The sequence below is a fragment of the Melitaea cinxia genome, chromosome 23 (genome assembly GCF_905220565.1).
Source record: "Melitaea cinxia chromosome 23, ilMelCinx1.1, whole genome shotgun sequence".
Taxonomy (NCBI): domain Eukaryota; kingdom Metazoa; phylum Arthropoda; class Insecta; order Lepidoptera; family Nymphalidae; genus Melitaea; species Melitaea cinxia.
The window spans coordinates 9,373,097-9,400,565 of record NC_059416.1 but is presented as its reverse complement, the minus strand read 5'-3'; the positions used below and the strand labels follow the sequence as shown (position 1 = coordinate 9,400,565).

Genomic DNA, 27,469 nt, shown 5'->3' with positions numbered 1-27,469 from the left:
GTAGGGAGTCCAAAAAGTTTAAAAAACATCACGTGATTAATGGACGATCCCAAACATACCGCGACTATTATTTTGAAACTTCCGATATTTCGGCAAAATAACATCGAAGTCGCTATTGAATGAACTGTTTCTAGTGAACGTGATAGTTTCAAAACTCGAAAAATATACTAACTTTAAGTGTATTTCTTTTAAATTTTTCTCTTAATAAAGTTTGTGTTATTTTGATAAAATCTGGGTCTTGTCTAAATGTGATTTATTAATAAATACAATAAGTCTGATAATTGCCAAGAATACTATCGAAAGGTCGTCCCCTTCGTTTGTTCAGCATTTGTTCGCATTTGTACCGCCCGCTCTGAGAGCCTACACTCGTACATACAAACTGTTAATTTTTAAGTATCAACAATGGACTGTAGAATTCTATCATCACACTAATTAATGATTAAACAGAAGGACTTGGTGTTTTTTTTTTTATTAATTTGAAATGTACAAAATCACGCTTTCATTTGATTATATATTATATATATATTTTTTTTCTTTTCTAAATAGTAATTAAGTAAATGATTTGTACATGAAGCGTAACACCAATAAATTAGACCGAAACTCAATAGCGGGCAGCACCCGACGAAATCTGAGAATCGTGAGAATTGGTATTTAAAATTAGTAATTACTTACAGTTTAGTTTAATGACAAAAAAAAACAATGTGTATATTTTATGAGAAAATGAAAAAGTTCTTAAATAAAACTATTGTTTTCGGATTAATGACTCTGGTGTTTTATTTATTACAACCTAATTAATAGTAACAGTGTATAACTATAATTCGTATAAAGTGTAAAAAACATGATTTCTCCTAGTAATTCAAGTTAAAATTGAGCCCATATTGACGTATATATTAGTAAAATTTTATCATGATTTGGCAGTTTACCTTTGTTTATTGCACATTTTTTATTCTAACAAGATCCCGGCCTTAAAAATATAAAAATATTCAGTCATTTTGTAAGAATATAAAGAAAGCAAAATTTTATTAAACATTACATAAATGTCATTAGAAAAATCTATTCTATAAATTTATATTTCCATCTCAGATATAAGAATCTCTTTTTATTTTTGGCTAATGACTTTCTATGGTGCCGAAAGAGCACATAACTTTGAATGTAATGTAGTAATAAGTTTTAAAAAGCCCGCAAAAAACTTGACACTTCTTTACCAAAGACTAAAACTCCCATTTTATGTAAAATAATTATTTTTGTTCCGGCGATGCTGGTGTTGGAACACGAAGTCGCCTTGCTTCGTCGGCGTCTAGGGCTCGTTTTATTTCAAAATACTTTTGTTTAGAAGAGTGCAGTTCGCCATTTACCCGCTCGAGTTCGAGGCGTAAGTCGGTCACTTGACGTTCACGCATGCTCAGTTCTGAAGAAACAGTTAATTTTTATCAAGTTGATAATTAAAAAGCGTACTTTTTATCATTAGTTTTGTTCGTAGTTGTCGTAGCTTTGTATAGGCTATGCCACTTCTAGGGAAAAAAAAATCGGTTGGCAAAAGAATGATGCAACCGATGTTTGGTAGTTCAGTAGAATTTATCAGTTTAAAATTAGTACACTTTTCAGTTATAAATAACTGCTTTCTAAGTCTTAACAATTAATAAAAAGATTGGATTGCTCACCGGCAATAAGACACTTCATCTTTGTTGTCCTCTGCGCAAGCGCACGCTGTGTCCTGTTCAATGTTTGCTGTGATAAAAGAGTAAACAGTTGGTATAGTCTTTATGTTATCTGTTATATGGGTCAAACACAAATTGCGTAATCCATAATTCTCTAAAATTAAACCATCGAATTTCGTTTTGAAAATCAGCCCTAATTTACATTGTACTCTTTGATCATTGTTAATAATATGGATACAGATCAGTCTTACACACTTTCGCTAAGAATCACAGTTTTTATTTTTATCTGTCCACAGAAAAGACTTACCTGTCTACAGTTGATAACATAAACCTTATTTAAGCACTTACATTATTACGATTCATTTGAAAAGTCTAATTAAATTAAACTAAATAGTTAACATTTGATAATACGTGTATTTTAGATATTAAAAAATAATCAAAAGTTAACCACAGAAGGGGACACCTTTCCTGTCGAAATTATACAGAAAAACCTAATTTTCTACAGAATTATTAAGCCATAAATGTTACATAATAATAATGTTATCATGCGCTTGAAAACAAATGTTCAAAATAAAGTCATTGCCTATAGTAAAGAAAATAATATTATAAAATTGGTATATACTAGAAAATAATGAATAATCATCACATGTCATGTCATCACAAAAGACAATTTCCGGTAAAAATTAAAGAAAAAATATATATTTTTATCGTCACAATCGTCTGATATGATAGGCTGGCGTCGTTTCTTTGGTTTTATTTTTACGGAAGAATCGGAAGTCTCTGAAACGAAGCGACGTACTCTATTTAGGGGTCTTTGGCTTGGTAAATTTAAGTTTTGAATTAAGTTATCAGGTGTTAATCTTTCAAAGTAACCGGGTGTTATTGACACAGTAGTAGCTTCACTAGTTCCTGGGCTACCAGATACTGAATAGAGTGAGCTCCAGCAGGACTATCGTGATGATTAGAAGGTCCTGCTTGAGAAGAAACAGGCAAAAAATTGGCCAAATGAGGCTCAGATAACACAGAATTAGTAAGGGAATTTGGGACTTTAAACTGTATTTGAATTTATCCTAGTTCGTAATGCGAACATTCTTCATGGGCTGTGCATTTTAAACAGCTTAGTCATCTAGCACGGATAATATTTGAGTTCCGCTGCACAAAGCTTGATGTATTTCGAGCGTTCCTTTAAAAGGACGTGCAGCAATCTCATACAAAACCTAATCGATTTCAGGAAACTTCGACTCGTCGATCTTATAAGTTTCTATACCTCTACAATTTAAGCTTAAACATGCCATCAAATCATCTAAATTCGATACGTCATTTCTCTTTGCAACATGACTGTCACAAATGCGCTTGATACACCCACCAACACCATCAGGTGCACCTTTTCCATGACCTCGCTTAGTAAAATGCCAATTAATAGTTGTAACGGAAAACTCTTTACTTAATAATGTAGCAACTTAAAAAAAACATAGACTTGTTGCGGAGTTAAGGGACCATCGCTTAAAATGTGCAAAATTTATCTACAGGAAATATGTCTACAGGAAAGACAATTGTAAATATATTAAAGATGACGTGTTACATATTGAAGTTTGAATAAAAACAATTTAGATTTTGCAATGAGTTACTTAATATGCATAGAAGCTTGGGTCTCATTTATTTTTAAAGAGTCTACTTACTAACATACACGCAGTGCAGGAAAGACTCACCAAACTCGACCAAAATCTTGTGTAACTCCATAAATAAATATTCTTCATCGATACCAAAATCGTTTATCAGTTACGAAGAAATGACTACTGGAGAAGACAGTAATGCCAATACGATAAAAAAATAAATATCGGATGGGTTCCAAATTTTTTAAACATTGTCTATTTTACGTGTCTACAGAAGAAGACTATAAATATGAGAACAACATGTTTATATGTTTTTATTCGTAATTTAGGAACGATGATTTTTTAAAGAACACATATTTTAATTATTGCTTAGGTTCCAAATGTTTCTTTAATTCAAATAAGATACTAATCAATCCTTAAATATTTTTAAATCACTGTCAAACTGAAGGACGTCTTATCCGAACAGTCCATAGAAGGGGACATTTTCGCTCTAAAGAGATCCTTAAATTAATATTTTAGTCATCAGATCTGAAAAACTTTAGAAATCAAATCGTCCAAAGTTTTACATTGAATTTAAAAAATGCCTGCACGATAAAATAATTAATGTCTATAGTTTATGTAGCCTGAACACTTTTTTTAACGTTTTTGTGTTTGACCCATATAGCATTACTTACTGGACCGTCAACTCCAGTTAGATTTTATACTAGAAACCATTATATAATTATTACAGGTACTATTCAATATTTATATCAGCATAACGTAAAGAATGACAGTTAAAGTACGATGACATAAAAAAAAAATTAAAGGACTTTCATCGTGCTCGGCACGAAGTATAGATACGCGGAGTCCGGAACGGTGTAGGATTTTCCATAGTATTAATGTACACAATAATAAACCCAGATCTTAGTTTTCTTTTCTGCCATTGGCTGCGCTAGAATTTAGGAAGGACCGTACGGTACAGACCGTAATGGCGCGCTCTACCGGCATAAATTCTGTCCTCTTAATTGAGACCATTCGTACAACATTACGTTCGGACTCCTTGTATCTATACTTCGTGGTCCTCTGTAAGAAAATGACTAGTGTCCTAGATATACAAATAAAAAAGTTTTAAATCATGACAGCTTTGATTTGAGTATTTTACATTAAATTTATAATATTAGTATGATGTGAGTTCTAGAAGTCACTAGAATGCATTATTGTTTCAAAGTATTTGATTTAAGGACAAAACAACAAGAGAGATTCGTCGTTAGGCATATGCATTAGCTGTCTATAATATTCAATACTTTAGCCTATCGCACACCACTGCTGGACATAGGGCTCCACAAGTACGCGCCAAAAAAAAAGGCGTGAACTCATGTGTGTTGCCCATAGTCACCACACTGGGTGGTGACCGCAGGGCTGGCTTTGTCGCACTGAAGACATTACATTATAAACTTGAATTTTATTTTCCAGCACTTGGAAAATCGTTTGTGACATTTTATTGTACTCGTACATGCGAATATCATAACCCAGAGAGGAGACGTTTACTTTGCGCAGTCAGAAACTTGGGAGTTACAATTTTGTTATTTCTTCTGGTGTTTTTGCTGCGAATACTTTTAGTTTTCAACTTTCGGCATCATAAAATACCAAAATAGAACAAATTTTCTTGAATTATCTGGAGTCATCATTATCATTTGAGTAAAATGGAGTTTTAACTCACTATTTAGTAGGTATGGTGTAATAGATGCTTATATTATCCATACCTGTATCTCAGGACTGGGTTGTAAAGCAAGCATGTCTTTGACAGCAGAGTACAAATTCTTCGTCTCTTTCAGCTCACGATCTTTTAGAACTAGCATTTCGCTTTGCGCCAGGACTTTCCTAAAAACAAGAAACGCCTCAACTACACAAAAATGATTCAAAACAATATATTCTCTTCATTCGAAAGGGCATTTTCTTATCTATGTAGATTGAATTTTAAAATTTAATGAGTAATAAGTGTAAACTAGGTATAGCTGATTAATGTAATTTTGAACAAGTAAGTTTATTTTTGACCATCGTTCTGGTGTAGTGGTGCGCGAAGGCGCCTACACATCGGTCGCGGGTTCGATTTTTCGCTCTAAGTGAATATTTGTACTTCTTTCCTTGTGGGCCTCCCCACCATGTCTCGGAGAGCACGTAAGCCTTATGTACTCTCCTATGCAGGGAGCTGTCGGTTCTGGTTGCTATCGCAGTCACCTGGTAGCGATCGTTACTCATAGTAGAGAATATAACAATAATATATAAAACTTCGTATGTTACAGCCTGAATAATTATAATTTATATGAAAAAAAATACAACTATAGTCTGTTTTGTTAACAAACGGTACTGAGTATGTCTCTCGCACATTTTCAATATAGACAGAGTGAGATGGGTCATTGTTAGGGTGGCGCCAATACCTTTGGTTTTGTTTTGAAATTGTAAAGGCTCGTTCATATTGAATACTTCTAAAATTTATTGTAGACAAAATTAAATTATTTTTTATATAGATAAATTTACTAACTAAATAACGATAAAACAATATTGAATATAGTATAGGTAAATATATTAGGCATAAGAACTTATAAACAAAATAATTATTATATAATTCTTGTCATCTTAAAAACTATCATCATCACTTCCTTCTGATGGATTTTCTGCAGACACGTGAATATATATAATAAACTGCTCAAACATATTTTCTACATAATAGTCGCCTTCGTGCATTTTTGTTTCGATCTTGGTTATTACATGGTTGACACGTAACAATCATTTTTGACTATATAAGCTTATTGTAATTTGATTTACGTGCCACGTGGCCCTTCACTTGTTCGCAAACATGATATATACCTATGATATAGTTTGTTTTTCTGTAGGCTGCAAATGGCACTTGGTACGCTTAACTACAAGAAATATGTCCGGCATGACTCACACAAACAATATCGTCTGGTTCACTTACTAAAACACGTGCTACGCTACGCACAGGTAGTCGCCGTGTCAACTGAGCGTGCATTTAACTACACCTTTTATGTGAAACGGACTTTATGTTGATTACTAGAACCAATGACAACGCAATAAAAAATAAAATCGATACTCGTTTCTAAAATCAGACTATAGTATTCGAAATACCGCATCTGTAAGTTGATAGTTTCACCCCGCCATGACTTCTAACAATTAAAAAATACCGTCACAAATAAAGTTTCAAGTTCTCTCAATATTGGGTTATGACCATAACTAATCAACAATAAACAGCCTTGTATTAACTAATGACTAACAATTATTAATTAACTTGTCAATATTCTTTAAAATAAGTTATAATTAATTCATTTTTTATTTTAAACACTGGTTTAACAGCGAAACTAACAATTAAAACATCTATTGTTCGATGAAAACTAACTGAACTGTAAAAAATGTTTAAATCGGTCAAGAGGAAAATATTAGAACAACAGACGAAACATTTTTAAAAGAAATACCTACTATTTGTGATGATCGAAATTACAACTAACTTTTAACAAATTTGTATAGAACATGGCAAGAAATACTAAAGAATCTAATTTATCAATCATAACAATTATAATGATGAAGTATTTGTTTAACGAGGAAAAATATCGTAATTACTGGTAGGATGTTTATGCAGGGTAGGTAAAATAAGCAGATATTCACGCAATTTTATATCCAAATTTTTTTTGTTGCGGCCCTAAAAATTTTGTCAGAAAACTTTCTAAATAAAAAAGAATGGATTACCTAAAACGCAGAAAAAACGAGATAGTAGTCTGATTAGTAGTATTCTTTAATCAATTCAAGATTTCTGATAAAACTATCCTTATAAAATAATTTGTTTTTATTATTTTTGTGCTTTTTAAATTATAGTTAGTATAATTCTATTAATCTTTATTTAGAGTTGAACTGCGTGGTGGATTAAGCTCAGGTCCTTCTCGTATGTGAAGAAAGAGGCCTATGCCCAGCAGTGGGATGATACAGGCTGAATGCAAAGTAATAGCGGTTACGCGGTTTCACCCGCGTTATTTCAATTCGAACCAACAGTGCATGAGATTAGCGCGGTCAAACTATCAAAAAAAAAAAAAAAAAAACAATATTTCTTATTATTAGTTTATAGTTAGTTACAAGGTTCGCTACTTCTAACCGCTGCTACCGTATCGTGTCCAGTACCCAAAGGTTGTCTGGAAGAATTCGCTATTTAGCGATAAGATCCCCTTTGTACATCTTGTATTGTATCTTTCTTTATATGTGTCTGTATTTTGGTGTACATTAAGAATAAATAAATAAATAAATAAGGTACAAACTTCTGCGTAAGTCGTAGTTTCTGCGTTAGATGAACGCTCTCGGGGTCCGTGCCCTGGAGTTTCCTCCAGCGGTGCACGTTGAGCGGGGTCTCGAGCGCTTCCTCCAGCGCGCGCACACGTAGTCGCTCGCGCCCCAGTTCCCTCTCCAGATTGAATACCTGACGACGTAGTATAATTTCAAATAAATATAAAGTTTATTATATATAAAGTATTGCACTTAAGAACATAATATACAGAAAATTACATATATAGTTGATGGCAAAGGTGGACTTATCCCTAGAAGAGATCTCTTCCAGTCAACCAATGGTCATGAGAGAGAGTGTCATATAGCGGGGGACACAGTGCAAGAAATAACAATATTGAGAAAATAGTTGAATAACTGTAATGTATTACAAACTTATAAGTATAAATACATACACACAGACATATCATACATATATATACATACCTTACATTTATACATACATACATATACATATATATACATACATACATACATATATACACACAAATACATATAACAGTATATAGTTTAATGATAGTATAAGCTATTACAGTTTTCTACAATATTAATTTGTCCTCTACTATTACGCGACTTCACAAAGGAGAAGATTTTTAATTCGTTTGTATTTTTTGTGTACGCTTCAACTTGTAATATCCCACTGTTGGGCATAGGTCTCTTTCCCCATGTAGGAGAATGATCAGAGCTTAATCCACCACGCTGCTCCAATGCGGGTTGGCGGATATATTACCTACTATGAGTAACGATTGCTATCAGAAGTACATGAAGTACATGAACTGGGACCGCCAGCTTAACGTGCTCTCCGAGGCACGCTGGAGAGACCCACAAGTACTAACAGTCAGTCAGTCAGTTCAGCCTATTATAATCCACTGCTGGACATATGCCTCCTCAAGTTTCTGCCAGACAACCCAATTTTTCACAATCCTCATCCAGCCTCCACCGGCTAACTTACGTAGATCGTCGGTCCAGCAGGAAAAAGAAAAAAAAGGACAACTAGACCGGAAATAAAGAACTTGTATAAAACAAATCTCCTCTTTTTCGTGTATATTTTATATTCTAAAGTTAGTGCTTGAAATTCGTTTCCATTCAAATTTAAGCAAGATCTGACGAGTGGCTTTTGAGTTACCTCTAATAACTCTAACCTTGCTTGAGACAAACACATTTCTTTATAGTGGTTAGATATACGACTTAATAAGTACTATTTCGAAATGCTATCAACCTGATTGACACAAAAGCAAACACTAATTAATGGTAATAAAAAAAGATTTACATATTTCATTTACATAAAATCATTTATTATGTTATTGAGTTAATTAATACTAATTGAATTGAATTTACATATTTAAATTTTGATATATTTACGTTAAAACAATAAAACGGACAATTTATATCCAGTTTGGTCTTAAGGAAAATCCTTTGAAGAATTTTTTTTTAAATACTCAATGATGCAAATAATGCGACACGACTGGGTTCTTTGCTTTGACCTGATTGCCTTTTTATTGCATTATTGACATAAAAAAACTGACCTTCTACAAACAAATGACCCCACAGATAGGACAGTATGTTGAATACTGACCGGAACTTTTTATATTCAAGTTCAGACGGTTTTGTACACTCACTTTGGATTTGTAGACAACAAGTTAGATCATGATATAAGTTTAATGTAGTAGGTGTAATTTTCAATTTATCTATTCATAAACTGTAACAGTTTTAATTCTGTACAATACGAATAGTTGGATTATAAAACTGAACTTTTTGGCCGTGTGACCCACCAAAACCACGAAATGAATTTGAACGAAACTGATACTGATACGTTTTATTTAAAATTCAGCTTGTTGCCCTTAGGAGTTAAAATATGTACCTACTTAAAATATGTCTTGAACAAGTCCGTTTTTTTTATATCACTAGGTCGGCGAACAAGCGTACGGCTCACCTGATGGTAAGCGATTACCGTAGCTTATAAACGCCTGCAACACCAGAAGCATCGCAAGCGCGTTGCCGACCCAATCCCCAATCCCCCAGGAGCTCTGGTCACCTTACTCACCAACAGGAACACAATACTGCTTGAAAACAGTATTATTTAGCTGTGGTCTTCTGTAAGGTCGAGGTACTTCCCCAGTCGGGCTGCTCCATATTTTGAGCAGGAAATTCCTGCTGTGCCCTACCTCAGTTTACTTCATTTACTACCTACTTCTTACTAGGAAGGATACATATTTTAAGAATTCTCATGTAAATATATGCAGGTATTCAGTTTGTTTAATCCAAAATAACTTGATATCCGGAATCCCCACCTTAAAATTCTTCTTAAACTCATATATTCTATCGACGATCACGATTCAGCCTGTAACTCCCCTCTACTAGGCATAGGCTTCTTTCCCCATGTAATCTCTTACATGGGGCTTGTATGGACATTGGGGCTTAGTCGACCACGATCCATACTCTATCAAATAAGCTTAATGAATGAGGCAAAGCAATGTCGCGAGTTAAGTCGCGGGTACAGCTAATAAGTAATATACTGACTGACAAACATAATGTAGTTCGTATCCATTAACGACCGTTTTCAATAATACGTCTTGGCAATAAGTTTTTTTTTTATATCACTATTTCGGCAAACAAGCGTACGGCTCACCTGATGGTAAAAGATTACCGTAGCTTATAGACGCCTGCAACACCAGAAGCATCGCTAGCGCGTTGCCGACCCAATTCCCAATCCCCCCCCCCAGGAGCTCTGGTCACCTTACTCACCAACAGGAACACAATACTGCTTGAAAACAGTATCATTTTGCTGTGATCTTCTGTAAGGTCGAGGTACTACCCCAGTCGGGCTGCTCCATATTTTGAGCGGGAAATTCCTGCTGTGCCCTACCTCAGTTTAGTTAAGTTTCATAAATCGTATTGTTGTAAAGTGTAGATCCAAAGATATAGTGTATTTTGCAATTATATCTATAGTATAGATTCTATACCTACCTAATAATAAAACTGAAATGGTCTATTTCTGTACTTTAAAGACATGATTAAAGAAATGTTGGCGTGCACAACCGATCGATTAAAACCTAAGTTTATTTATTTATTAAATAGACACACCATCGACACATCATAAAAACATCGCAAGTAGAAATACAAACTTAGACACAGGTTCAATACAGCATGATTTGTCTTTTAAGGTGTATACAGCAATTATTATTATTATGTTGCATACTTTAAAAAGAAATTATTATATTTAGTATCATGTCAAATAAGAGATCCGCTAATTAGTAAAACTGACTACTGTTGTACAGTACGTACATTGATTTATAAAAAAGCCCTAGATATAACTAAAATGTCACAAGCTCGTAACTTAAAAGCGATCTTTAGGCACTCAGGTCATTGAATATTTTTTCTGGTATCAGTTCATTCTAGTCTCTTCAACGGTTGAACCGATTTTGACGGGACTATTTTATAACTGCGAACTGAACAATAACTCTTTATGTTACATTCCACGCGGACGAAGTCGCGGGCACAGCTAGTATTTTATAAAATGACTTCTAATTTATTTTGACGTTTAAGTTTATTTTCAACTGATTTAAATACATCGTTTGTGTTTCTCACCTCTAATCTTAAATCCGTCATATTTTCTATGCCTTTTGACAGTAAGTTCTTCTCCTTTCGCAGACGAATAATTTCTATCCTCAGTAGACGTATATCCTCAACTCTTTGCTCATATTGACGTTCACCTAAAATATAAATAATTAAAGACACTTAACTGAAAACTTTTGCTTAAACGGGACGGACGATAGTAACATTTTTTAAAGGTCAATCTAGTTTATGAACTCTGGCATAAATATATTCGTCCTACAGTGACGATTAAAAAAAAGGTGAACTTGAATAAAGCAAATTTTAACTGTTTTTGTTATCTATTCCTAGAATCATCACGGTAAAATACAGTAATAAAACGTAATTTAATCTCTCACAACAACAATTACTCAATAACAATTACTTTGATTACTCTTTTATTCAAAAACTTTATGATTATTTTAATGACTTCAATAAATTTATCTGAATAGAGGATAAATACATTAAGGTCTCTCACCTCTGTGTAGCGTTACTTCCAAGATGCGTATTTTCTCATAAAGTAAAGATATTTCATCGTTACGTCGCACCAGCTGCGCTCCAACCACATCCCTCTCATTTATCAGTCCTTCCAGTTCTTTTGTCAGCTTAGCTCTAGCTGCGTCACCCTCCTGCGAGTTTATTACGGTATCACTTATAGTTTTTTGTATGTATTATATTAACATTGCTAAGATTTTTTATATCGCCTTGGTAGCATACAATTGTACGCTCTGTTTGATGGTGAACAGTTACCGTACCATAGGGTACCTTCGAGTGTAACATCAGATGCATCACGAGCGCATTGCTTACATAACACCGACTCTCCGTAGGGGCTTGTTGAGTTACGTTACCAATTACAGAAACAACATTACTTATACATGCCTGCAATATTAGAAGCACGGAAAGTTTCTGACCGTACCCTCGACGCTCTCCAAGAGCTCCGGATACCTTACTCACCACAGCAATGTAAGATTACTGCAAAGCGTTGTTATCTGTGATTTTCGGTGAAGTTGAGGTAGTTCTCAAGTAAGCAAGATATCTCATGTTGTGACCAACCTCTATGAACGAAGTAAGATTAGGTACTGCGTGGTTTTTTATTGCACGAATTTCACCATTAAGGGGCTACACTACCTCAGCTCGAATTCAGATTTCACCCGTACACATACATAAATACACATGAGAATTGAGAGCGCTTGGTTGTTCATCGCGCGAATTATATGTATTTTCTCCCCGCAAACATTATCAATAGTTATTTTTTAAAAAACGCAACATATAAAATGTTCTTCATACTTATTTGAATTACCATGCTTAATCTCAAGTCAATAACGTCTATATTTACTGAAATATTAAGGTTTTAATACAAAAATAGAGGTAACTTTATGTTTTTTTGTATCGAGGAAATTTTATGGAATCGTGTTTTCGAAACACATGAAAGATAGTTTATGTCCTGAACTTTACCATACATAAATTTTAAACTTAAATATTCAGTAGTTTGGAAGATATGACATCCTGCCGAGTGGAAAATAAGCAATTTGAGGTAGCATACACTCTTAACGCTTTCCTTTAAAATAATATTTTATATTTTTTTCTTACTTTTTTCCTTTTCCTTAACTACTTTTTAACCGATTTCCAAAAAAGGAGGAGGTTCTCAATTCGACTGTATTTTTTATTTATGTATGTTACATCAGAACTTTTGACCGTGTGGATCGATTTCGACAATTTTTTTTTTAATCGAAAGGTAGTGTGTGCCAATTGGTCCCATTTAAATTTATTTGAGATCTAACAATTACTTTTCGAGTTATATCTAATAATGCGTTTTTACATGACGCTTTTTTCGTCGACCTGCGTTGTATTATACCGCATAACTTTCTACTGGATGTACCGATTTTGATAATTCTTTTGTTGTTGGAAAAGAGATATCCCTAGTTTAGTACCATGATAAGGAAACCAGGATCTGATGATGGGATCCCAGAGAAATCGAGGGAAACTCTTGAAAATCCGCAATAACTTTTTACTGGGTGTACCGATTTTAATAATTTTTAATTTAATCGAAAGCTGATGTTTGTCATGTGGTCACATACAAATTCTATTGAGATCTGATAACTACTTTTTGAGTAATCTTTGATAACGCGTAGTTACTTGACTATTTTTTCGTCGATCTACGTTGTATTATTCGTCGATGTAATTGAAGTCGGTTTTTTTTTTCGTTTGCGAGCAAACACAATTATTCATATATTGACAACGGTAATAATCGTAAACGTTTTTACCGATGATTAGTGTTTTCTGCTAAAAAAAGTTTAAACAGTACGTGCTATATCATCTCTTTCCTTCAGACCGCACTGCTATACCTATAGCACGTAGGTATATATAAGGTTTTTGTGTACGAGTCTCGTCGTATATAAATAAAACATATCAACACTGGCTTCCTACCTAACAGTTTATACCATACTTGGTATAATTAGCTTGTGACCGAGTAATTAAACATTACTTCATCTACACCTTCTTACATTCTACTAAAATTCCTAACAATTCCTATTACAGTCAGCTTCCGAAGTGGACGATCCTGTTTTATTTAATAATCTTTCAACAAGTTTATAAACTTAAACAAAACAATATATTAATTCCTAATTAAGATTACATTTCAAAATATAGCTACTTTGTACTACTATGTCATCATCATCATCATCACCATCATCGTTTCAGCCTATCGCAGTCCACTGCTGGACATAGGCCTCCGCAAGTTCGCGTCAGACATCCCGGTCTTCCGCAATCCTCATCCAGCCTACACCGGCAATCTTACGTAGATCGTCGGTCCAACGGACCGGAGGACGTCCCACACTACGTTTGCCAAGACGCGGTCTCCACTCTAGGACCCGTCTACTCCAACGGCCATCGGTCCTGTGACACCGATGACCAGCCCACTGCCACTTCAACTTGCTAATTCTACGTCTACGTCGTACGGCGTACGGCTACGTCGGTTACTTTCGTACTACTATGTGCTTTAGACCAAATGACTGAAGTGAAATTTCTTTAGTTGCCCCTACAGTAGTATACGAAACGTAACTCTCTCTCTCTCTTTCTATCTTCACTTATATCTCCCTCTTAACTTCCGTTCGCCTCGCCTGATCATACTGTTCGTAACGCTCTCGTCACACATTCACCAGCTTACTCCTCAAGTCAAGCGAGCGTAAAGAAGTTTTACTTAAAAAAAAGTGTAACTAAATTGTGACAATTGTGACATATTGGGTGAAAAGTACATATTATAGTGCTTTAATGAGCATGAGTATGAGTTTTCTTATTCATAAGGAGGAGAATTTTTCGAACTAAATTGTGACAATTGTGACCTACTGGGTGACGTACATATTTATAGTGCTTTAATGAGCATGAGTATGAGTTTTCTTATTCATAAGGAGGAGAATTCCCCAGACAGACATTTTAAGCTGAATAGTAGAAGAAAAAATTTATTATGTTGGAAACCATAGTACAAGGTAACTCCTTATACATATATCTCACTGCAAATTTAATAGGAAAAGTGTAATTGATTTTACCTGAATAATCCTATTAAGTCTCGCCTCTTCCTGTCTCAGTGCTGTGATATCTGCCTTCGCTTCAGACAGCTTTGTCAGTCCAGCTTGAACTTCTGTGCGAAGTTGTTCGTTCTTCTTGTTACATTTCACGAGGGTTCCCTCGCACGACTTCAACCCGCTCTCTTTTCCACTAATGTCTTCTTTAAGCTGCTCGATTTGATACGCTAGCATCTAGAAGTAAAGTAATATTGCTTGTATGTCGGTGTATATACTTTTATAAATGCCTCACATTTAATAAGGCAATCTATACTAATATTATAAAGAGGTAAAGTTTATAACTTTGTTTGTATGTAGGGGGTAATCTTCGCAAATACTGATCCGATCATGAAAATTCTTTCACTAACAGAAAGCTACACTATTCAGGAGTGACATAGGCTATATTTTATTGTAATTGAACAAAAAATTCAGTAAATAAGAAAAAGATTAAAACGTAATATCAAAATGGTAAATAAACTAGAGCCATCTATCGCTATTAGAAAACAATTTATTAGTCTTTTGACGTTATTAATTTAGTCTTATTTTAGTCTATCGACGACGTTTTTTCGATTTTTGATAGATGGCGTTGGAGCAACATATAATTTATTTAAGTGCTATAAAATTTGTTCTTTAAAGTATGTTATTTGGTTAATATAATAATAATTAACGCCCAACGAAGTGGGCACGGGTCAGCTAGTATTTAATAATCATGTGTCTAGATTTTGGATGCATACTACCCAATGACTGACATTTATATATGACAAACATTTGTTTGGCCTATACAAGAATAAATGTACGAATGAGATGGACTTAATTAACTATTTACAGATAATATTTAATAACAGTAAAATTTAAAACGATCATTTATGGACATTAGACACTCATATTATTTTTAATATGCTTTACATATTTTGTCTAAAAAAAAATGAAACGAAATTTCTAACCTTAAGCTTTTGCTTTAGATCCTGTATCTCATCAAGAGCCTCCGTGTAGTTTTTATGAAGCATGTTCCTCTCAGCTCGTGTAGCGTCCAACGCAACTGATAGCTTTCGGCCCTTTAGGGATTCTTCGCGTAGAGCCTTCTTGAGATCAAGTATGTCTGCAGTTCGGAGACGAACCTCCTCTATGGAAGAAGATAAAAGAATAATGCAGTTTTTGTGTTGCTGTTAATTAATTTTAAATCAACTTAAAAGTAACACGAATTTCTATTTACAGATTTTATGTGTATTGTATTGTATATATACAGATAGTAGCGGCATACCTGAGATTTCGTCTATTTTCTCATTCAGTGCTATGGTTTCTTCAAGCATTCTACAAAAAAAAAATGTACAAATTATTTTCCTATAAATAGAGTAGATATATATAATTTAGTTCTCAATATCGCTAATCAGCGCGGAAAAAACTACAAAGGCTAAATATTAAACTTTATTTTAAAACTGCGCTTTGCGTCATATAATGAGTACCAGTGCAAAATCTTAACTAAATTAAAAAATATTTATATTTTCTCATATGTTCCTTTGACCTGTCTTTATCCTTCTCCAGCTGTCGTATTATCAAACGCTGTTTGTTTATCTGCGCCGCGCTAGTGTCCAGCTCATGCTCTAACTGCTTACGTCTCTGTTCTTGACGGTTGATAATTTGAAGATTCTCCAGTGCTTCATCTGGTGGGTTCATTGCAAATATATATGTAACAAGATCATATGTATTAAATATAATTAAACTATTCCAATTTCTTATATTTAAATAAAAGAAAACATGAAAGTTTTATCACTGCTTCGAATATTTTAATGTATTAATTTAAATTAAAGTATAAGGCAATATAGTTATTTAATATACATATTTTCTATTTGTAATGGTTCGTATGGTTAAATAAGTTTCTTACTGTGCCACGGTATAATGATATCAAAGTAAAAAAACATAATTAGACACTTTGTGCGTATCGGGATGTTTAGAAAGTAATACTTTGTATTTTCTGCATGTTCTTATTAAGGATGTCCTTCTCCCGGTTGAGGTTCTCCACTTCACGACGATCAGCTTCCGCCTGCTTCTTACCCAACATTATCTCGCGTTCCATGACGCTCACTTGTTGCCGAAGATTTTCTCTGATACAAACGTATATTATAATATTAATGTGTCAATAAAATGGTTCACACTGTTACATTGAAAATCTGTAATCATTAGTATATTCCATCCCATCAAGTCCAAATACCTAAGTGACTAGAATAAATCAAATATTTATAGCCGCTACAAGATATTTGTATGATGTGACTTGTGAGGATACATCCTTGGGACTCGGAGAACACGTTAAGCTATCGGTTTTAGTTGTTATTATAGACACAATACTCAGAAACTGACTGGCGCAGCGAAGTGGATTAAGTTCCAACTCGTCACCTATATGGAGAAAGCGACCTTTGCCCAATAATGGGATAGGGAAAATCATCTTAATAACTCGTATATTCATTCGTATTTCTGATGAAATTAATAATTAAAATGTTATTTTCTTCAAAAGCTATATAATATGATACAACATTTAATCTTGTTCTTGGAGGTAAAAAAATATATATTAGACATAGTTTGATAGAATTTATGAGACATGCGTATTCGCCAATCCATCCAGTAGACCATCGTTGTGGATCCATAGAGGAAATCTACAATTATCATATGGATATCTAAAGAACATGAAATGAAATTACGTCAAATTATAAATCAAATATTCCTACTAGTGTGCTGCAATACCTGTGTATATTTAACCCAAGGTAGCCAACCTTCCAGGATTAACTGAGTAAGGGACAGCAGGGAATATCCTACTCATAATCTGGAGCAGGTCGACTGAGGAAGTACCTCGGTCGTACAGATCTCAGCTAAATAATGTGAAGTGTTGTGTTCCTGAGGTGAGTAAGGTGACCAGATTGAGCTCCTGAGGGGATTGGGGGTAGGGTTGGCTACGTGATTTTGATAATTCCGGTATTACAGACGTCTATAGGCTATGGTAACCGCTTATCATTAGGCAAGTCGTACAATTGTTTGCCGACCTAGTTATATATATATATATAATATAGCCTTTAAGCTAGCCATTCATGCGCTATATCTACCTAACCAAATTGCTTATCTGAGTTATGCTCGAATGATCACACTGAAACACTTGGCCAAAGACTTAAATTACAACACCAACAATCAAATCCGATGTATTCTGTTTAATAAAGCAGAACAATTTTTGTAACCTATACTCATCGAATCAACGAAGAACGGTGTCTAGGGTTTCATATCCGTATTTTCATAAAACTATTCGTTTTTGTAACAAAACGTTCAATTACAAACATGTAGGTAGCATGTGGTATGTGTTAGGAATATAAGTATTAAGGAATAGGTTCGTTCACGGGCTTTGGCAGACTGCGGTCATAGAAAATTCTCATTAAGTAAAAGCTTGTAGCAGGGTTTACCTATCACTTTCAACGCCAGCCTTCGCTTGCTCCAACAGTTGATACTTCTTCATCTGCTGCATCGCTTGTTTGGACAATTTTGAAACTTCGTTGCGTAATCTATTTCCATCATCTATCATATTCTGTTTAATACACAATCAAGTTATAATTTAAGGAAATAAGTGCGGTAAGAATAATAGGTATTTTTTCAATTGTTATGCTAATAATTATTATGATAATTAATTAAATGTTTGTTTAGTTTAATTAGCCTTCATTGCTTCTAATAAATTATGTATGCGACCAATTATAATTTTTATTCTCATTCTAATTATAATTCTATATCATTATAATACATTTAAATAGATCCATAATTGAGATTTTTATCTTTTACCTCTTTTACCTTTAAGTTTTTTGCAATATTAGTGTCATGTTGTCACTATTAGTTAATGTCATGGCTACAATAAGTCTACGAATGTAATAATAATTATATTATTAATTGAGTCATGTAGATAGAATAACAAATGAAAAGTAAAAGAAAAGGTGGAACGTTAAAACTTATAAAGAGGTAAAGCGTGGCAAGAAGATGTTAAACAGGTTCTAATGCCCTATTCTACCTCCTGCTGCTAAAGTCCAATCGTAACTTATATGCAGGATATAATCCACAACTGGGTGAAACAGGCCCTTACTCTTATCTATTTATATTCTTATATTGAATATAAAAAAGTATAAAGCTGCCTTTCCGTGTAGTAATTTAAAAGTATTAAGCTTTGATAATGTATTTAAATACTATAAAAATACGAAATAATAGTCTTTTACTAAATATATTTCTTTCGTTTATTATTTCGTAATTGCAGTTATTTTTGTAAGTGTACGTCTTCCTTCTTTCATTTCTATGTGACGTTATATTTTTAGGTATACTAGAAGAAATGTCCTTTTTTTCTAAGCATATTTATATCATAAATTGTCTAAAAGATAAGTTACCAAATTCTTTGTTATATTAAAAAAGTGAAATGAAATCTTACCTTCAACTCTTTTCTCGGTTTGTGTTTACTTTTACCAGAATTTAAGCGCAGTTTTATCAACTTCATTATTAGTTGGCTTTAATTGAGTTAAGTGACTTCATCATTCCAGCCAGTGCAGTCCACTGCTAGACATAGGCCTCCACAAGTTTGCGCCAAAAATGCGTGAACTCATGTGTGTTGCCCATAGTCACCACGCTGGGCAGGCGGGTTGGTGACCGCAAGGCTGGCTTTGTCGCACCTAAGACGCTGTTGCCCGTCTTCGGCCTGTGTGTTTCAAAGCCAGCGGTTAGATGGTTATCCCGCCATCGGTCGGCTTCTTATGTTCCAAGGTGGTAGTGGAACCTTGTTATCCCTCAGTCGCCTCTTACGACACCCACGGGAAGAAAGGGGGTGGCTATATTCTTTGGTGCCGTAGCCACACAGCAGAGTTGAGTGACTTACTACATCCATTTCTTAGTACCAGTAAAATATATAACAAATTCTCACCTTTAACTCTTTTGTAGTGTTAGTGAGAGTTAGCTTAGTCTTATCAAATTCGGCATTAGTCGAGTCTAGTTGTTCTCTGAGTTGAGTCGCTCTTGTCACAGCAGCTTCTTTTTCCTGCTGTGCTGTCTCCAGCTTGCTCCCCATGTCACGAAGTTGACGATCACGACGTTCTAATGTCTTCTCTGCTTTTGTTAGCTAGTTTATTATCAAGAATTATTTACGAAATATTTTTTTTTGTTTTGTTTTATGTTGTAATTACTTTTCCTCTTTGTGATTAGTTTCTGGTTCTTAAAGTTATGAAATGCTTGATACCAAGTTTAGTACTACTATTATAAAGATGAAATATGAGTGTGTTTGTTTATAATATCTGAGCTCTGTAACGATTAGACTATTTTTATTTTTTACAAATACAGAACCTGAGCGCCAAATATCAATATTGGTGAATCAGTAATAAAAACTTTTATTTAGATTTTAGATTTATAATGGACTCTGCATAAAAGTCAAGCTTTCTTTGTATATCTTTTACACGTTAGCTTTCCCAGTCATATGTAATTTGTTAATTTATTTTAGTAATTAAGTTTTATCTCTATTTATACCCATAAATATAATTTAGTAAAAATTTTCGACACTTGCGCTGATTTTTAAGTTATTATTGCTGCAAGTATTTGATTCGCAATCAAGTATTTTAGAAACAATGCGACCTAGTTTAATAATACTTACTTTGTCATTTAGATTTGCGATAGTATTTCCTCGGTTCTCCACTTCAGTTTTCAACGTGTTGCTTTCTCCTTTCAAATGCTCGACCAGGCGATTCTGTCGTACTGCGTTGTTGTCAGCTTCCTAGAACATAATGTATGAAGTATATTTAAGTATTTAAATGAAGGCTTAATTGTAGCCATTATTGTTTTTCAACTTACTTCCAATTGTTCTTCCAATTTAGCGATAGTCTCGTCCGCGTTAGTGTTCTTCTGCTCCAGCTCATCAATATAACTGAGCGCGTTAGTAAGCCTTTGTTTCACACCATCCAACTCACCCTGAAGCCGCGCCTTTTCTTTTTCGAATTTCTCTTTCTCTTTAACAGCTGATGTAGCACCACTTAGATATATAAAAAACATATTCTTTTCAATTAAAGTTGCAACGATTTAATAATTAAGAATGCTTGGATTTTAATTATGCCACTAGGGTAGGACCGTAGCCTATGGACACCTGCGATACTCGAAGCACCACAGGGCACTGCTGAGTCTACTCCTGCTGTCAACCCAAAGCATCTACAGGGACTCCGGTTACCTTACTTATTTTAACAACACAACACAACTTGAAAGCAGTATTATTTGATCATGACCTTCAGCAAGGTTAAGGTACTTCTCGTGCAGGTCTGCTTCAGATTTTGGCAAGAAATTTTATACAAGTTCTTATTTTTTTATAATATTGTATTTGAAGAAAATATAAAATGTTTATGTTTATTTACTAAAATTTCTTTGTTTTCATCCAAAAATGGAAGATGGAACATCCAATAGACGATGAAGAATATAAGAAAAGGTGATAGAGTTCAAGAGTCAGTATTGTGATGTTTTGGAGTAGATCCAGAAATATTAATAACTCACGCATCATCATCACCAGCTCGTTTCCTAGCATCCAGTTCCTTCTCCAGTCTGGTAACGGTTTTCTTCATGGTCTCCAGACTTTCAACACTAGCCAGTTCCCTTGCATGCATCGCATCGGCGAGTGCACGGGCATCATCTGATAAGCAAGTTCAGTAGAGGTCTAAGTTTTATATTTTTATATGTTTTTAAGTAAAAGTAAGTGAAGATAAAGCTTTATAGTTGAATAGAAATCTTACCTATTTCTCCCCTTAACCTGTCAATGGTTTTTGAAGATTCGGCGATTTCTGCTAAATACTCCGTGATCGTTGCGTCATATCGACTCACCTTGTTCTATTATAAAAAGTATAGAAAAATGAAATAAGTAGGCTGAAAACTACATATTATATTATGAAATTACAGTTAACAGATTATGTATACTATTTAATTCAGCTTGCAGCACCGGATATAGGCATCTCTTTCCATGTAGGAACTCAATCAAACAATTTATATTATAATAAGGACAATTGAAAAATTTGTTAAATAAAACTTTAAAATGGTAAATTTTATTAATAAAAGGATTAGACCATGTCAACATTTAGTATTTATGGGCTAAGTTTTAAAAAATCTCAGTACCTTAAGAGAAGTAATTTTCTCTTGATGAGTAACATTTTCTTCCTTCAACTTATAGTATGAGTCATAGAGCTTGGTGTATACGTCAGAATAAAGCTTTAGACCTTCGGATTCTCGTAATTGTTCCAGAATCTAAAATGGATTACTTATAAATTATATGTTGTTTATTAAATCTATAGAAATATCAACCAATATAAATAAAAAAAAAGAAATAGTAACTATCCACATTTTTTCGTCAGCATACTTAAAAGGCTTTAGGGTATCCATATAAATTTTATTCAATATATTTCCCCATTATTACATTTTTAAATATATTTATAAAAAAAGACACATAAAATTATTTAAAAAGTAGTCCTCCGGTGGCAGATTGAAGTCCAGACCACCGGTAGTTAATGCTCCAGGCTAAGGAGTCTCCTCATAATGTGGGCCGTTTCAAGTAACTCTGCCTTTTGAAATCCAAGTTTATTAATATATATATATATAGGATATATATAAGAAGTTTATTGGCTGCAATAAACCTGTCAGTGACAATAGACCAGTCCCAATAGAGCAATGCATGACATTTTTCAAGAAATGGTTGTAAAAAAATGGTTATACCTATAATAAGGCAATTCGTTTTCAAGGAGGCGAATTCCAAATGTCGAAGCGAATAGCAAGTTGTTGGTGGATAATTCTGGCTACTTGGTTATGTCCGTGCAAGTATTCATCGTTGGCAAGATAACATGTCTAATGGATTTTCCAGGCCTATGACAAGCTCGGCATAAGTCTGGAGTTCCTTTCATGAGAGAGATTGATGATTCCGGTAGTTATTCGTCTTAATAATTTCGTCTAGGGTATTTATATTATTATCATATACAATGTTGTGTCATTTCTAATGCATTGCTCATAGTTTGTTTTGGCAGAGAAAATGGGTCGAAGAAAGTTCCAAGATATAAAAGATGGCTTTCCTTAATTATGAAATAATGTACGGTAATAGCACAAAGGTTTAGGTTATCTTTCTTATATTATTGTCATTTTCTATATTATGTCATTTCTAATATATTATTTTTTCTTACTTTTACAAACTCTTTTTCAGCTTCTGTTGTTTCTGAGCCGATGGTGATGGCCGCTCCGAACTCTTCATCATCATCTTGTACATCCATTGTCGTGTTAAGTGCTTAAAATTTACAAATATATCACAAAATAATAACAATAGCAAACTCTGAGTCAAGTGGCGTGCGAAGTTTCTGTTGCTATGGTTTCGTCACCTTGACGATGAGATTTATGTACGTAGGTTTTATGATTTAACTGTAAATTTTGTTTTGGGCTCTAGAGGTATTGAGATTATCAATATAAATAAATTGGTAAGCGAAACTCGAGTGCTACTGGAGCTTTTCGGCAATTTTTGCGAAGGTATCTAGTACTTTGTAGTATCATAATCATTAATTAATTAATTTATTTATTTATATATACATACATATTTTTATTTCAACAGTAACAATGCCATTAAACCCTTATTGCGTTTGTCTTGGAAATCCATACATATAATAAAAATGAAACGGATTGCTGTCTGTACATGGAAGATATATGAGAAAAATATTATTGAGAGCTTTATCAACGCAAATAGCACCCAAAATAATGATTGTTAGAATTTTTGGCTGTTCGCCTGTTTGTCTATGCGTGTGTACACGCTATTCTGAGAAACGGCTTATTCGATTTAGATTTGGTTTTCACTAATATATTGTGGCAAGTTTCAACTAACATTTACTATTATTATAACCATAAATAATACTATAGACGGCGCCACGCTTCGCTTAAACCGAATATAAAAATCATCATATCAAAAATTTCGATCTAGCGGGTACATCGTTCTATAGCTTAATTGGCTAGAGCGCCAACACGGTCAGTCGGAGACACGGGTTCGAACCCCGCTGGAGCGGTCAATTTTTGAAATGATATTCAAAAATGTTTAGAATTCCTAATGTGTGGGTAGCACAAAAATAAAATCGTAGATATTACAAAACAGCACGGTGTCGTCTCCTGTCAAAGATTTTCATTGTAATATGAAACTTTGAATATTTACGGGTTTCTGTAAAGAGCTCACTATAGACGGCGCCACAGTTCGCTTAAACCGAATATAAAAATCATCATATCAAAAATTTCGTTTTAGCGGATATATCGTTACATAGCTTAATTGGCTAGAGCGCCGACACGGTCAGTCGGAGACACGGGTTCGAACCCCGCTGGAGCGGTCAATTTTTGATATGATATTCAAAAATGTTTATAAATAAAAAAGTTATGCGAATTTAAAGAATCACGTTTAACATGCAAAGTCATTATTCCACGCAGATGAAGTCGCGAACACAGTATATATACATATATCATCTCTCATTTACTACTGATAAAGCCTGTTAATAAATTATATGTCAGATATACGTTATCAGCTTCGAATGAAACAAGCTTTTAAAATAAAAGACATTATTTAGAACAATTAATATTTTTTGATCTTTTTTTATCAACATAAAAATAATCAAAAAAAATTTGAAAATTTTGTAGACGTTTTTAAGTACAGTCTCACGTTCCTCCGACAGATTTGTTATATTTATCTGTAAAGGTATTTATTGATGTAACTAACACCATTATTTTTATTACAAGTCCTTTAATAATTAGATATTCATTCATTCATTTGGATTACTGCTTTCCATGTCATTAATGTAAGTAAATGTGATTTTAATCTGTAAATTACCTGCTATGTCTTCAGTTTTTACAGGGGAATCAATAGCTATTTTAGAAGCACTTTCTTTTATAGAATCACATCATTTAGATAAGTCCATTATACTGTCAGACTCCAGAAGTGTTCTTGTAGCTATTGTGTCAAACCCATTTCGGTCAAAAAACACATTTTCTTACATTCTGAAAATAAGACAGTTATTTTTTAAATACCATTCACAGAACATTCGGGTCGCGCTTGCATGGATTCCTGTACATAGTGGCATTTCAGGTAATGAAAATGCAGATGCTTATACTAAAGAAGCCACAATATCTGGTATTTTTAGTCAATTTAGAGTTTATTGCCAGGACCTCGTCCCATTTGCAAAGTCTCACATGATGACTAAATTTTCAGAAAAGCATGTAAATGCATGTACTCTCTGTGGTCTTCTGTAAGGTAGAAGTACTTTCTCAGTCGAGTTTCTCCGAATTTTGAACAGAATATTTGCTGCTCTACCTAATTTTTTTTCACACTAACATAACACATACACACACATCAGCCTAGCGCAGTCCACTGCTGGACATAGGCCTCCACAATTTTGCGCTAAAAATAGCGTGAACTCATGTGTGGCAAACCCATAGTCACCACGCTGGGCAGGCGGGTTGGTGACCGCAGGGCTGGCTATGTCGCACCAAAGACGCTGCTGCCCTTCTTCGGCCTGATATTTCAAAGCCGGATGCGGCAAGTTGGATGGTTATCCCGCCATCGGTCGGCTTTTTAAGTTCCAAGGTGGTAGTGGAACTGTGTTATTCCTTAGTTACCTCATATGACACCCACGGGAAGAGACGGGGAAGCTTTATTCTTTACTGCCGTAACCACACAGATGACACTCACATCAATTGACATAAAATATTTACAGGATTTTGCGCGTAAGAAACATCATATGTCGGATGCCGAAGCATCGATGTGGGATGCCGCACTTTGGCTGAGATCACATTCACAAAAGAATGAAGGTCAAGGTCCTGTATTTTAATCTTACAAGGAAAGGGCACGATGTGAGAAAATTTGGGATGAGATTTTGTGTAGATATTGTACTCCATTGGGATGTTTATCCTTCAAGTATTTCCGTTGAATGGCTATCAGCTTTGGAGAATACTACTTTAAAGTTTTTACACAACTTTGGAACAGAAATTTTTGATCGATTCATCAACAGCGCTTCGATTCAATTTGTAATGAATTGTACATACACACTGAGATACTTTATACTTTTTTAAACAAATAGCCTTTCTTTTTCTTTTAATATACAATAGAAAGAGTTAGCGATAAATAATTGTAAATTGGTCAGAAGATGGAGTAATTGCACGAGGGTTGATAATTTCGTGAGTAATGAGGAAGTCACAGTTTAGAGATAATAGCTTGATGTACCTACACTCTGTCTTTTACGGACCCTATCTCTGTTATTATAAAGAGGATACATTTGTTTGTATGGGCTTCTAAACTTTTATAATTATTTTTGATTGTTCAGTCAGAATATAAAGTTAGATTTTCAAGTTATAGGCTTGAAATATTACGTTAAGGTGGTAATATAATATAATGTAGGAGTATTGTTCTTTATTGTTTTTTATTGTATTTAAAAAAACAATAAAAATGCAGTAGCTATATTACAATTCTGATTGCAAAGACGGACTTATCTCTACAAGAGATCTTATCGAGTTTACCTACTTACATAGAAAAAAAGTAATCTTAACTACGAAAAGAGGTTGAACAGCTGGTCCAAACAGGATAGGACAATACTCTTTTAAAAAAGTGGACGTGAAACAATGACTATTGCATTATAATATAACTAGCGGACCCGGCAGACGTTGTCCTGCCCGGAAAAAAGCTAACAAATTTGATTCCTTACATACCCACAGCAGCGCCACCTATCGGGTCAAATTGAGATGTAACCAAATTGCAGATGCTTACAAAATTTGATAAAAATTGGTTCAGTAGTTTCGGATTTACGTACTGATAGTAGCGCCACCTACCGGGTCCAATTGAGATAAAAACTACCCTATCTCCCAAGTTGGACCAAATTACAGATGCTTACAAAATTTGATAAAAATTGGTTCAGCAGTTTCGAAGTTTATCCTTAACATTATAATTATTGTTGTATATGTTTATCCTTACATTGTGTTAACGGGTAAACAACCCGATTATACCATCTCTTCAAAGATATTGAAATCAAATGATGTCTAGGACAACTTTGTTTAAAAAGAATTAATTGAGATGAATAAATTAATTTGGATAAAGATTTATATCATGTCTATAAAATCTCCTTCGCAATTAATGCAATATTTTAGAACAAACTTGATTACCATGAAAAATGTTTTAATTAGTTAACCTTAAAAGATACTTACATATGTATTTTATTGTGGACTTGTTTTTAACTTTTAATGGCGATCAATTCCGTCATACATAATTTTTGGGTATATTTAACGGTTTACGTACCTAACGCTACTGAAGTTCTCATAAAGAATATTTTTTCCCGTTTCCGTAACATTTCTTATCAATCCTCAGCTCTTATTGGTCGTATCACTACTATCAAATATAAAAAGTATTTTTCAATTCGTAGCAGTAGTTTCCGAGATTAGAGCGTTTAAACAAGCAAACAAGCTAACAAACGAACTCTTCAGCTTTATAATATTCATCATTCATCATTACAGCCTATACAGTCCACTGCTGGACATAGGCCTCCACAAGTTTACGCCAAAAACAACGTGAACTCATGTGTTTTGCCCATAGTCACCACACTGGGCAGGCGGGTTGGTGACCGCAGTACTGGCTTTGTCGCACCAAAGACGCTGCTGCCCGTCTTCGGCCTGTGTATTTCAAAGCCAGCAGTTGGATGGTTAT

At 34.1% G+C, this 27,469-nt stretch overlaps 1 protein-coding gene across 1 annotated transcript; it reads right to left on the bottom strand.

The window, feature by feature from the left end:
- Positions 1 to 748: 748 nt before the first annotated feature.
- LOC123665117 (cilia- and flagella-associated protein 58-like) lies at positions 749 to 23,027 on the bottom strand. Its single transcript, XM_045599462.1, has 19 exons — positions 22,941 to 23,027; positions 21,889 to 22,017; positions 21,513 to 21,606; positions 21,277 to 21,412; positions 20,590 to 20,767; positions 20,393 to 20,512; positions 19,673 to 19,867; positions 18,186 to 18,307; positions 16,708 to 16,847; positions 16,268 to 16,406; positions 16,007 to 16,056; positions 15,690 to 15,868; positions 14,731 to 14,940; positions 11,664 to 11,814; positions 11,183 to 11,307; positions 7,573 to 7,730; positions 5,014 to 5,131; positions 1,662 to 1,728; positions 749 to 1,408 (listed from the first exon to the last, which is right to left on the bottom strand). Exons 1-19 carry the CDS (start codon positions 23,025 to 23,027, stop codon positions 1,239 to 1,241), a joined length of 2,568 nt encoding a protein of 855 aa, XP_045455418.1. The 3' UTR covers positions 749 to 1,238.
- Positions 23,028 to 27,469: the final 4,442 nt, after the last annotated feature.